The sequence below is a fragment of the Passer domesticus genome, chromosome 14 (genome assembly GCF_036417665.1).
Source record: "Passer domesticus isolate bPasDom1 chromosome 14, bPasDom1.hap1, whole genome shotgun sequence".
NCBI classification, from domain to species: Eukaryota; Metazoa; Chordata; class Aves; order Passeriformes; family Passeridae; genus Passer; species Passer domesticus.
In genome coordinates, this window is record NC_087487.1 from 17,138,397 (window position 1) to 17,152,846 (window position 14,450).

The 14,450-nt window shown below is 39.8% G+C and overlaps 1 protein-coding gene across 4 annotated transcripts in view; it reads left to right on the plus strand.

The window, feature by feature from the left end:
* MEF2A (myocyte enhancer factor 2A) overlaps positions 1 to 14,450 on the plus strand; it is an 80,953-nt gene that overhangs the window by 37,653 nt on the left and 28,850 nt on the right. For all 4 annotated transcript variants that reach the window (XM_064388951.1, XM_064388952.1, XM_064388949.1 and 1 more), the window contains exon 3: positions 40 to 243. In XM_064388951.1, coding sequence (XP_064245021.1) covers positions 40 to 243 — 204 coding nt within the window. The remainder of the gene's footprint in view (positions 1 to 39; positions 244 to 14,450) is intronic.

Here is a 14,450-nt window from a genome sequence, read left to right on the forward strand (position 1 = left end):
TTTAAAAAAATAAATCAATCATTATTCTTTCTTCTCTAGGTCACCTTTACAAAGAGGAAGTTTGGATTAATGAAGAAGGCCTATGAGTTGAGTGTGCTCTGTGACTGTGAAATAGCACTCATCATTTTTAACAGCTCTAACAAACTCTTTCAGTATGCCAGCACTGACATGGACAAAGTTCTACTAAAATACACAGAATACAACGAGCCCCATGAAAGCAGAACCAACTCAGATATCGTTGAGGTAACAATTTGAGAAGACATGTCAGTCTTCTTATCTCCTTAATAATTAAAACATAGAGCAACCTAGAGCATTTTAAGATATTTTAATTAAATGTTTTAAAGTTATTTAATACCGTGTTATACAATGTAAAGTACTACTTTTAGTCTGGTTTCTCTAAGGCAATAACTTGTCTTTACAGCCATGTTGTTTTCCCATCTGCCCTCCACCCCCTGCCAGTTTCTGGGAAACATGTTTGATTTCCATCACATTTGGCAATGGAAATAGAGGTGTGAAAAATGGTTGTTTTTCTGGGGAAGGAGGGGGAGAAATGTTCAAGGTTTTAATGGGGAGAAAAAATCGACTCAGTGGGAGAGAAAGGTCAGAAGAGTGCCCTCAGCCTAACAGACAATTACAGTTGGCCATTTTCTCCTCTGAGGTAGTAGCCACTTCACCAGTCATATCTCGAACATGGATCAAATCAGCCCCACCACCTCTGCTGCCCCTTGTTCAGCCAAAAAAAAAAAAAAAGATGAAAAAAAGACAATCTGTGGAATAAAGCAACTTAATTAAATTTGTTGTCCAGTGACTGTCAATTAAAATAGCAGCAGAACGACTGCACTTTCTGCAGTAATAGAATAACATGAATATATTTACTCCAAGGTATTGGTTTCATCTACTTTTATAATGCTTAAGCTTTAAATAGAAACTCTTTTCAGTACATAATTTCTAAATTAGGTGCAGTAGAATTCAAGGATTTTCTTGGCAATTGGAGCCTTGATGTACTGTAACTGCCTTTCAGAGCATGTCTCCAGTAGTCCTGTAAATAGACCAAAACAGGTGGCTGACTTAAGGGTTTAATTTAAATTCTGAAGTTGTCTTCTGAACAAATGCCTTGCTTTTTAGGAATGATTTCAGAATAATGATTAGCCTTGAATAGCTGAAGAGCCTATTGCCAAGGGATCAGAGTACAAGGATGGTACTAGCTGATGTTGTACATGAGTGTGCAAGCAAAAAATCAGCTTGACAAAACTGAGATACAGACAAATGCTTTATATTTCTCTCTGAGAAGATTCTCTGCTAATTTGTCAACTGTCTTTTATGATCAGAAAAAAACCCCCTCCCCAACTTCTGTCTTCAGCACTGAGTTCTCAAGAGAGGGATAATACAAGCCATGAAGGGTTGAAGGCTTAGTCACTGGATTAGCATAAATAAGGGATAGCCACTGGAGAGGAAGGGAAAACCTAATTCCTGCAGAATGAGCTTTTGATGGTGACAGACACGAGTTTGAGACAGGGATGCAAGTTCAGCTGCAGGGCCTCTCTGTGTTGTGACTCATGGTAATGGTGCTTCTTCACATCACAAGGACTAATGACCTCTTCCAGAATAATTCTGTGCAAGGCTGCTTTTTTGGGTTCTTCTTGTTGGTGGGTTTTTTTACCAGAGCCAAGTGCTTGACCCCAACAAGTGCATTAAAAGTGCACTTAGCACCCAAGGGCAGATGTGCTCTGGGGGAACATGCAAGGACTCATCTGCAGAGTCTGATTTTCTTCTCTGAGTTTAATGTTTTATGCTAGTGTGGAATTCGGGCCTTTATTCCCATTTTTAGGAATGTGTAATTTAGGAATGCAGCCTCCTATCTCTTCAGATTAGCCCTGTGTGCTCTTTAGCCTGGTTGTGAAATATTTTTGGATTTTTTCTTTCTGGGTTGATGGGTGCTTGGAGTGTGATAGATGTTTAGTGACATCACCAGCATTTTGGAAACATGCTGAAGGAACAATGTAAAATGGCTTCTCTTTTTTTGTAATGACATTGAAATTCTATTTTAACAAATGAAAATTACTGCAGCAAAGCACCTAAAATCTGTCAAATTCATACTAAACTGAAATATAAAAAGTAATTCCATTTTATGGAGTTACAGCTAATGTATAGATCTTAGTTTAGTAATTCACTTGCCTCCTTGAATGTGACAAATGGCATTTATTGGGACACAGACTCACTCTGGAACTATTCTGGAGCCACTGTGGTGCTGATGTGCATGACAGGAGGGTGGTTTTTCCTGGCCTAGAAGGAAGGTGATTGCACACAGCTCAGAAGCTGGGCAAGGGAGGAAACAAATCTGCTGCTACTGATTTCCAGCACTGGGTAGATAGCAATGTTGTAAATGATTAAGTGAAATCAATGAGACATCTTCCCCTTGTAGTTGTCTCCTGCTCAGTTTTGGCATAGGAATTGCTTTCATATGCCCAGAGCTTGGTGTCTTCTGTTGCTGCTGGAATGTTTGTGAAAACATAGTGGGAGGGAGAGCACTGGCATCTTAAATGAATATTAGAAATTTTTTTTGATGCATGCAGTTATGTCTTTCATTGAACATGTTGTTGTAGATGGGAATGATCTGCTGCTGTCCTATACCTGTTCTTTTGTGAGGTTACTGGAGTCTAAGGTAGTGCTCTTGCACTGCATAGATGTACCATACAGAGGTATTGAAAAGAGTGAAATTTTTATTCAGTGTGTGCTTTGAATTTTTGAAATCCCGGGATCATGTATTTGGTTTTACAAACCCATAATGGCACAGTTGCAGATTGTTACACTGAAGTGCTGTCTGTGATTTCAAGGACTTGCTGTAGGTGTTAAAGCATTTGATGCTTTAATGTTCATGGACTTTTTTTTCTGTAACAGATTATTCTTGACAAGTAATTATTTTTCCTGAAGAAAGAAGTATTTCTGCAGAGTAAAATGGGAAGAATTTCAGGTTTTATCAGGATTCTGTATCCATATGGTCAACAAAATGTTTTAGTGTATAAAAGACAGTTTGAGACCTTGAGCACTCGTTGGTTTTAAATCCAAAGGAAAAGAGGGAGATGAACAGGCACTGCATATTTTCTTTAGTGCATGATGTTAAGATTATTGCGGGTTATTTACAATAAGATATCACTTCCATTTTGGGTCCTTCTGCCCCTCAATAAGGCCTCAAAAAGCAGCAGTTGCACAGTTGTTCCCTCTCTCCCAGCCTCATTTCTGGGAATCAAGGGCTGAAGATGGCTCTTCCTGCCTGTTTAGCTCAGCTTTTTATCTTTTTTCCAGGTTTTAATTTTCCTTGACTGATCCAGTAAACCAAGGTTTATTTCACCTACACTTGGCCATAGTGGGTTTTGCTTGTTCCTCATCTCACCTCATCAGACTGAGGTGATTTGATTTTTAGGAGCCTGTGTAAAATGTGACCTACTTTCCCAGTTGGCATCTGTGCCCAGGAGAATTCCGGGTGGGTGTCAGTTAATGAGCCTCTCCTGTGCTCTGTAGTTTAATGCTGTTTTCAGTGTAATGTGCTGAATAAGGCTTAGGTTATACCCCAGATATTGACAGCTGTCCTTGAAATAGCTAATGATCTGTAATAAAAATCGTAACTAGAAAGTACAAAAAAATCTCTCTTAAACTATGGCATGTAATTATTGCAATCATACTCATTCTTGTGGAAGGACTGCTCTGGTGTAAATTCCAGCAAATGATTTGGATGTTTGTATTAAATACCTTACCATGGGAGTAGGTGACTGTAATGGGGAGTAACATTTGTGATGGTTTGGTGTGAGAGTGGTTTTGTCATAGTTCACACCAAGGAGGGTAAATGACCCTGCTGCTGCTTTCAGCAGGGTCAACAAGCCAGTTCAATCTTCTGCTGTAATCAGCTGTTTTCTTGCATTAAAATACATTTAATCTCTGCCTTTTCACGAAATGTTAATGGAGCTGTTAGAGGAGCAGGGCACGTTGTGGAGTCAGGAACATCTCTGGGATCAGAGATGGGATTGTTGGCTCCTGGCTCCCAGTGAGCACGGAGAGCTCAGCTGCACGTGGAGAGCCTGCAGCAGGAAGAAGCAGATGCATCTCCCCAGCCAGATGGAGCATATGCCAAGAGACAAGTGTAACAGTGTGGGGAGCATAAACAGAAAAGTTGGTGTTGAAACACTGTGTTTATAAACCAAAAGCTCTCTGGTTTTGTTTTTCATCCAGCTTTCTCCACCTCCCAGCATTGCTTCTTTTCCAGGCTGGGAATAACCAATGTGTATTTTGAACTGTTGTTGGTGCGTAGTAGTTTGTTTTGGTAGCACTTGAATTGGTTCATTGCTTCCTTTTTTTTAAATTTGGGTTGACTTCACATGAAAATGAAGATCTGGGAATTGTATCTAAATATATACTTGGATGCACACATACAAAATTAGATGAGAGTGACCTTCAGTTAATTGATCTTGTTTCCTTCCTTGGTGGATACCTGGTGTATCCGATCTAGATAAGGATTTGCAAAGCAATTTGGGCTTCTGTATTTTGCTATTCAAAGCTAAAAAGTAAGATGGTGGAAACTGGGCAAAATTCTTAAAAAATAATTGTTTCTTTGAAATGTTTTATAACACAAGCTACACCGTAAATTTTTTAATGTATTTTTGAGAAGAAAGTGCCCTGCAGCCAAGAAAATGAAAACTGATGCTGAATGTATGTGACTAAAATCTCCAAATCTGTGTGAAATATCAGCACAGCTTTACAGAACTGTGAGGTGGCACCAGGAATGCTGATGGTTAAACACACACGGGAGGTTGGAGGGAGGCTGGCACTGTGATGTGTTAACATTGCTTTGCATTCCTGTGTATTTGATAGATGGAGAACTGCCAGAAGTGAGCAAAACCTGGGGGAATAAAGAAAAAAGCTTTGGGCTGATAGAAGAACATGTACTGGTGTAGTATTATGTATTTTTGTAGTTCAAACCACTTGATTTGGTCTCCAAACACTGTGGGAATAAGTGGTGCACATTTAAAAGAAGGAAGAAGCTTAAAAATTACTTCAGAGAAGGAAGGAAAAGACTTGGTAATCTGCCCATGATGCTGAGAAAATGTAGGCATTATTGGGCTTGATTTGCTAAATGATTATGTAAATGTAATTATACTGCATATAACATTTCAAATAATTTGAGATGGCACACAAATACCTTTGAGACATTTTAAGGAGGTGGTTGAGGAGGATTTATGTATGGTTAAGGACTAAAATTTTCTTTTAGCTTACCTTAAAAAGAGGGAAAGTGCTTGAAAACTGAAGTGGTCTGGAATGAGTCATCAAAAGCTTTTATATATGTGTATGTATACATACATATATCTATACACACACATGTATATTATGTGTCTGTGTATAGTGGTTTGAATCTTATTTTTTTTCTAGTGGAAGTGTTTGCTATAAACCTGATTTATAAACAGGTTCTACCTAGGGATTGTAGTTCCCACTCATGGTTTAGGAAAAAACAACTACCTTGAAAAATTTAAAATGTGGTCAAGGTAGCAAGTATTTATTTTCAGTATTGTGACAGAAGACAACTGTGCATTTTGTGCTAAACAGAACAGTTGCACCTCCTGATGGTGTCTTTGTCTCTCATTTCTCTCCCCTCCTCTTTCTTTTTAGTTTGGGAGATGAAATTCAACACTGAATTCCCACAGTATTTTTTTGAGCTGTTTACTGTTATTGATTTTTCCATATCATACATTTGGTAATACTGTTTTACTCAACAATATTATTTTAATTCTTTGGCTGTGCTGAAATTGCTTTGGACATACAAATGATTAACATACCTCTTTATTTATTTCAAAATATCAGATTACTGGTGACTTTAAGTAAGCTGACAGTACTGGCAAAAAGTTTTAGTTCTGAGTTAATGTTGTTTTGCATTCCTTCATTGCTGATATATAAAGAATTTTCAGAAGTAGGATAGACTAAGATTTTTTTTTTTCAAGCAGCTTTGGTTCGCCTGCAAATAGTCTAAAGCTGTACTTCCCTTGTATCTAAAGCAGTGAATAAATTTTGTGTTTTAGGGTTAAGAATACATTATTTCTTCTACCTCTTTAAAACAGTGCTGGTGCTTTAAATTTACCATGCTCTGCTGGTATTCTGAATTTTGATGAATTCCAGATTTAGTCACTACTTAAAGCATATAGATATCTGAAGTTTGTCTAGAATGCATCTTTTTATAGAAATTTCTGAAATCCTGCTAATAATGACTGTACTTGGCTGCTGTGTTGCCAGCAGTGATTTTATGTAGCTGCAGCTCAGGGTGCTCTCTGTCCTACGCCAGCCCTGTCACAGTTACACCAGTGACATGACTTTAGAGCTGTGAACTGAAATTCGCCTTGATGTTCTCATTTTTTAATAAACCACCAGAAAAAGCTGATCACTGAGTGATGAGTGGCAGCTGACTTGGCTGTGCATCATTACAATCTCACATTGGATCGGATGCTCCTCTGGATGCTGCTGGGAGGGCCAGAATCCCAAATCTGTGTCAAATACTGGTACAGAGCTTTTGTGTGCTCTGTCTACAAAAACCTCTGCAGAATCAGCCCTGCAATAGGCAGGGATTGGATTCTCCTCTGTCTGAAACTTGGTTTTATTTCCCAGCTGTGCAAGTGATGTTTTTCCAACTGTTTCTGCTCCATGTTAGGAGAATATTTTTATATTTGAAATTTATGGGGCAGACACACAACGTCCAGTTCTCACACCCACTGCTCGGGAAACGCTTGTCAGAGATTGAGCTCTGGGTTTAGCTGTTCTGGAGACGTTGTGTTAAGCAGGATTGAAAATTGACTCCAAGAAAATCCGCAACAGCTCATTGCTTGTTAGTGCTGGAGTTCATGCAGGCAGTCACACAAAGACATAATTATTGTATGAACAAGTTCTTCAAGCTGTGCTGGTCTCGTGTATTCTGCAGCCCTTGTGTTGCTGCAGAATTTGGTGCTTTTGAAATTCTGTAGTGACAGAAAAGTATATTTTTACTTTGCAATTTCAAAGTGAGGACCATGGCATCTGTTGATCAAGAGAGAGTGACTTTACACAAGCTGTGCGTGGAAAGAATAGACCCAGAACAAAGCATCTCCTGCAACTACAGCAAGATGGAGGACTGTTCTTTATGTGGTAGGCTTGATTTCAGTGCAGACTTAATGTAATCCCATCTTTTGACTTCCAGGCTTGTGGGTTTGGTTGTGTCTTCTGCCAGGATTAACCACCTTGCAGGAGGGACAGCAGCAGTGCAGTTTCTTGGTCATCACAGTTCCTCAGGTTCATGTTTGAGCATGAGCTGCCCAAAGGAGGGGAGGATCATCTCCAGTGCTTCACTACTCCCTGCCTTTTGGACCTCTCCATGTCTGTAGTTTTTAATATGTTGCTTTTGAATAATCTTCACGTTTGGGCCACGAGCTGATGGTGCTTGTGCAGCAGAAGGCTCAGGGAGTCTGTGGCTTGTTCCCTGCCAGGGCTTTACTGCAGCTGCTGTGGCCCATGGGGGCTGTAACACTCAGCACCCACCTGAACAAAACACTTCCCTTGGTAATTGCTCCTGAAGTGGTTTGGGGACCAGCTGCACCTGAAGAAAGAAAATATTGGTGGTGGCAGTTCCTGTGGTACAGACCTCTGAATACCCTAACAGCCTGTGACGTGTGACACACAACCTGTGACACACAACCTGTGACATGCCATTCTTCACCATACTTTCAGATGAGTACACCTCAGTTCATTTAGTGACTTACCCAGGGTTTTTTGGTACATCTTATGTCACATCAGTGATGTGATCTTGGGTATGGGAGCCCTGTAAGTCATGGTGTAGACTGTGCAATGCTAGGCAAGTTAGTTAAATTGGCAGTAGGGTGAATTTTAATTTAATTTTTATGTTTTACTGGAAATACTAGGTAATTTCAACAGCAAGTGAATAATACTTTTTTATTAAAAAAATCCCGAATATTTTGGGAATATTGTAAAGATTTCTTAGATCAAAGCTGTTACACATTGTCCCACTGTAAACTCTTCTACAACTGTAACAAACTCAAGCCCTGCTCTTTCCTGCAAATAACTTAAAATTCAGTACTTGCTGATTACAATGACTTTTTAAAAAGAAAAAAAAAATAAATCAAGCATTCCAGAGCCAGTCTTTATCTAATGTTGACATGAATTACATGATAAAGCTTACTCAAATTTCTCTGTCCCTGATTCCTGTACAGCCTTTTCTCTCTACTGCTCAAGGTCCCACCTTTGATTTTCCACCCCTTTTCACATTAAGTCAGGACAGTCTTCAAAGAGGCTCTGGCTTTTGAATAATTTGCACTAAATGGAGGCTATGCAGGAAAAGACATGTTAAATGTATTGTGTTGACACACAACTGAGAAGTTCTGTATTTGAAACATGAATTGTGACATTATTGCAGCTGTGTCTGGAAATCCCACATTCTCATTATTTTAGTTCAGTAAAAGAGATGTAATTGCTTGTACCCTATTTCCTTATTTTTGGGGAGGCTCTCTGCTTCCTGTTGTACACACTGATCTCAGCTGGTGTTTTCAAATACCTGCTTTCAGTTGTCTTATTTACTATTTTTGGGGTGTTTTTTGGTGAAACAAGGTGGCAGTTCCATACAAATATTAAAGGTGTTAGAACTTGGTCTGGGAGATGTAGTTAGTGCCCATAATCTTACATGTGAAAAGTATTTTAACAATAGCATTAATCCTTGGAATCTCCTAAACATTTTCTTTGGGAATGGTTGCCATTCGTGTTGTAATTACTGTTTTGATAGAACTAAATTATCTTGAGTACCAAGACTCTGAGACAGTTCTGTTATCCTTTCCAATTTTAAAGCTGTTAAGAACTATTCAGGACAAAAAGTATTTGTAATTGCAATCCTACATGGGCAGGTAGACCTAAAGAACCCCATTCTTTTTATTAAATGAATTCTAATCAGAGTTAAGCCATTTTTTTTCTTGGCAAACTCCTGAGTAGGAGATAATATTTTTCCTAAAGAACTTCTAAAAGATTATGAGGGATATTATGCAGATGGATTGCTGCACTTGGAAACTTTTCATGTTCCATATGGCTTATCTGCAGTGCACTGTTGCTGAAAGGAGGCCTTCAGTCAGCTACTGCTGCTGCTGATTTATAATTTAACCATTGCAAGTCCGTGAAGATCTGTGTTTGGGAGACTGGATTTGTTATATGTTGTTATTTGGGTAAGGACTGACAGCATTTATGTACCATGAAATATCCCTTTGAATGTTCTAACATAGAGCTGTGTTTTACTTCATTTTACCATTAGTTTTATTTGTTGGCAAATTTATAGTCCCTGAAAGAACTATAAAATGTGTTTAATTTATATGCTAAGGAGAAATTTGCGCTGCTTGAAGATGAATATCAGTCTATTTTGTCTTTTTTTTAAATAAAAAGATTGAAAAAGATCGAGTTTAACTGGCACTTTAGTGCTCTTTAATGGGAAAATCTAGTTGATGGTTCTTTCTGTAAAACAGGTAAAATGCAAATCTGCTCAGTGATATAAAATTTAATGATCTACTGAGCTGGATAGAAAGTGAAACAAAGACAAATGCATCAAAAATTGGACTTTGAGAGCTTGACTAAGCTGTCACTGTGGAAACAGCATTATCAGTGCTAATGGATTACTAATCATTTTAAGTCTCAAGGAGTTCATTTAGGACCAAGCAATCCAGCTTGTTTGTAGGTCAGCAGCTGCTTAAAAAAGTCCACAGTTCACAGCTAGTGTTCCTCTAAAATCACAAATACAGGCATGCAGCTGCCTTTCCCATACCTTCTAGTCCAGAGCTGGGTAATATTCTGGGGGTGAAGAGTGCATTTTATAGCCCAGAAAGTTCTAATTCTTTAGTAATTGCTTGTGGTTATCTACTTAAAATAATGTTTCACAGCAAAGATGCTTCAGGCTAGAATTTAAACTTCATGCCATATCAAGTCTAAAAACCTTTTGTATGTGTTATTTTATATAAATGAGAGTTTGAATCCTGAGTGCCATCTTTATCATATCTGGGAGGAATTTGACAGCTAGCTTTCATGTTTGGCAAGCCAGGGATACATGTTAAAATTTGCCAGATACTGGAAGTAGTCCAACATTTGAAACAAGACAGTGTCTTTTCTTAGAGTGGTTTATAGCAGGGACACTGATAAAATTTCAAATCATGAACATTTTTCATTTGTAAATGCTGAATACCTTTGCCTAAAATTGAACATAGAGCATGGCTAAAAGGGCTCTTCATTTTCTTTGTATTTTATGGATAATGCTAGGCAGGTTTGGAAGTTTTTTATGTGTAAAACCCTGGAATAAGTAATTAATCCTAAACCTCCTTTTTTTCCCTCTCCATTGCAAGCTATAATATTTGGCCAAGAAATACAATAGCTGTAGCAAACTTTAAGTACTGCACTCAGAATTTTTCATGTCCATATATTTTTGCATAATGTCATTTATTTGCTTTTTAGATATCACTACTAATTGAGCACAAGTATGGAAAATATTATTTAAGTAAGCTGAAAGCAGAGTATGTCAATAGTTCAGATTTTCTTTAGCATGCAGTATTACGGTTGGGGAGCCTGCCAGAAAGATTGGGAAGGTCTTGTTCTTTAAGAAGTTAAGCTCTCCAAGTTGCTTAGCTCATGGAAATGTCTGTCATAATCTAATTTGGCCTCCTGTGCGTTTCAGGGAAGTTTTGAAAGCTGGGCACCACTCCTTCCCTGAGCTGGTTTGGGATGGATGTGTTTGTGGCTATAATTAGAACGTGAAATTTGAACTGATAGCGTGGCAAAATGTAATTGAAAATGTGTCAGGGATACTGAAAGGATCAGTATTAGGGCTAAATGTAAGTAGCCTCCCAACTCAAAGGACAGGAATACGGCTTCATAAGGAAATTTGCAGATGCTTGAGTGGTTGAAGTTGAGAGTATTAATAGAGCCTGAGGAAAATATATCGAGTTTGTAAACATCATATAAAACAATACACTACATCTATCTGTGGAAAAAGAAATTTCAGCCTACAGAAATAATGTTGATGATTTTAAATAGACAAAACACCATTACTGGGTTGAGTTATCTGGTTTTTCCCTGGCTATTCTCGTTTGATGTTTGTGCTGCACTGGGGATTCACTCCTGCTTGGATTTTAGACAATGGTAAATGTGTGTACCCAGCGCTGTAGGGTCAAGGTCTGACTCTGCAGAGCTGTGTTGTTAATTTAGAGAAAAGAAACAGCAATGATGATGCCTCTGTAGCCAAACTGACCCGCAGGAAGTTTAAAAACTAAAAATAGCTTTTGGTGACTAAGAATACTCCTTGGGCACTTGAATATGTTTTATACATAATAGGGGAGACATAATGATATCTAGAGGATGAGACACCTTACTATTGTTCAGGCTGATGAAAGTGGAATATTTTGTGTTATAAAAGAAGAGAAAAACAGCCAGGTTTTAGGCTCAGCTTCTTGGCAATAACATGTATCAGGAAGCAAATAATAAAACAATTGTCCTGCTTTCAGCAGGACATTCTGCTGCATGCAAAGCCTGTAGTGATACAAGAGGTCCTTGCCTGCTGTGGGAAGGGAGCTGAGCTGCAGTAAAGGAATATGCCCTGCTTTGTCTCACTGATCTTTCATGTATTAAGAAAGAAAACTGGGTGGGAATGTGGTGCTGTGACTGCTTCATTTGTCCTTCGTTCCGTGACTATCACAGAAAGAAAAGGTGTGGCTTGTCATGTAGGATGTGACTATCAGAGGTTTGCTGCTGCCAGCGAGGCTGGGCCAGTCCTTCTGCCTCCTCTGCCCACACATCAGCCACCCACCCACTACTTCTGCTGCAGATGAGTATAAACCAGCAAAAATAAGTTAATTAAAGAATGGACAAGGAGAATTTTTTTCTGTTTTAGTGGGACAAAAATACTCTCCACTCTTGCATGGCATTTCCAGAGCATCAGGGAATTTTAATCATTTCTCCTTCTGATATCCATGGTGGAGGTGCCTACCAGAGCAGCAGTAATACTTAGCAGTACTAGTAGGGCTTTTCCATTACTTCAGGCCTGAGGAATATTTACACTTTAACAAGTTAGGATATTTAAAACGTATTTACTCCAAATTTGTGCTGCTTTGCAGCTTTTCCGTGCTCTGATTGCAAGAGCAGAAGGAGAACTAGCCACAGGATTTAAGTGAAAGGTTTGCCTTTTCCAAGGGAAAACACTTTCCATTTCAGTCTTAGTCAAATTTTGGACATGGTTTTCCCAGTGATTTAGGATGAAATACTAACAAAAATCCTCTCAGGCCAGCTCCAATAGTAAGTTCAAAAATAGAGCTGTTAACATGATACATGGTAGCTTTGACAGCAACAACCATTTCCTTTTTGTGTAATATTACAAGAAACCAAACACTTGAGTGTTTTGAATGACCTGACACTTTTTTACACTTCATAACACTTTTTACACATGAGGTCATCCTACATTCTTGCTTTAAGGCAGAAAAATATCATTTCCTGACGTGACAATGAACATAATCAAGTTCTTTACAGTTCTGCCAGTGCTGGTAAGGAGCCCAGATCACAATATCAGAAGTCTTGGCTTTTAAACCAAACTCACTGATGGGAGCACAAACCCCACTGATTGTGCTCTCTAATCATCAGCAACGTTTCCTTTTGGAGCGGGGTGGAAAGCCGGGGTCTGGGTGGGAGGGGGCCAGCTGGGGGCTGGCACTTGCTCTCTGGAAGCAGTGACCCTTCCATGTTTGTTGGTTCAGAGTTCCTGGTTCCCAGAGCTGCCCTGAGCAGTGTCTGGAGCCCCTGGGAGCTGGGCTGGAAGAAGCCTGGAGAAGGTGGTGGCTTCATCTCCTTCATCTCCTGCTGGGGGGGCTCAGCAGCCTTCAGGCTCCTGCCTTCCACGTGTCTCTGTTGGATTTTGTGGAAAAAAGCTTGTGCTAGGATAATTACACTGAGATGGTTGAATATCAGCTCTGCTTCCTCAAGGATCAAACAATAAATGACTTTATTGTGCTTTTATACTCTTTGCTATTTGTATTATCAGTTTCAGTAAAATTTATACCGAATTGTAGAGAGGAGCCAGTTATTCCTTTCTGTTGTTGTTTTGCAAGAAGCCCTTCTTCTGTTCCTTAGATGCTTCTTGCCAAGGCATGATTCTTTTCTTAAATTAGCAAAATGCTAATTTTAATTGCAAAGTGCAATTAAAAAACTACTTTGCATATGTGTGGGGAAGTTCAGGAAAATATTGGGGCTCATGTACCATGTGCTTGACTGCAATATTTAAACCCGTCATAGCTGGTCCAGCCATTCTCATACAATGTTTTCTAAGCTCTGCCATTCTTACCAAAATAAATCAATACTAGACTAATAGTGGAACAAGCAGTTTACAGCTCCTGGGTCATTCTGCAATATCAAGATGACCAGAGCTGTCTGGAACGCTCGTGTAGTGAATTTGTGAATCACAAAAATGTATTTTTATGTTTCCTTCATTCTTTTTAAAAAAAGATTTCACACCTGCATTGGTTCGTTGTAAATACTTAGCATTATTTTCTGAGTAAAACCAGTATTTTTCTCTCATCAGTTAGTGCAGTCTGAGATCAAAGCTGCACAATCTTAGTTACTGGGGCACAATACAGTGTGTTGGCAAACATGTTGGAACAATTTTCAGTAATTTTGGCTAAGTCTTAGAGGAAGTGGAAAGTAACACAGAAAGGGCTACACATTCCCTTATATGATCTGGAAAACAAGACTTCACACCAGAAGGTAATTGCAGTGAGCATCCAATAACAAAACCTGAAATTTAATGTTCTTTTTCCCTCTTGCTGTGGTAAGAAAAAATTATGCCTTAAATCTATTAGTCTCCACTGCAAATGCTATGCTTTTGTTCTAAACAAGCTTGTGTATCACAGCCGAGAATTAAAACTCTTCACGTTACACGAATTACTTGATCTCACCAAATTTTTTCCTCTGAACAACTTCAAAATTAATAAAATTTTGATGTCTGTGATAACATCTTGGAAATTGCTCAGAGAGCCGAGTTATTTACACTATTTGGAGAAACAACGAATTTTAGCGCTGGGGAGTCTCCGGGCGGAGCCAGCCCTCGTTCGTGGTCGGGCTGTGCCGCGGCCCCGCGGAGCGGTGCCGGTCCCCGCGGTGCCGGTCCCCGCGGTGTGTCCCCGCGGTGTGTCCCCGCGGTGTGTCCCCGCGGTGTGTCCCCGCGGTGTGTCCCCGCGGTGTGTCCCCGCGGTGTCCCCGCGGTGTCCCCGCGGTGTCCCCGCGGTGTCCCTGCGGGGTGTCCCCGCGGTGTCCCCGCGGCCCGGCCCGGCCCGGCCCGGCCCGGCCCGGCGGGGCTGGCTCGCCTCGGCCGCGCCTGCCCGCGCCAACAGCTCGCGGCATTCCGTGCGCAGCCCTGGCCACCG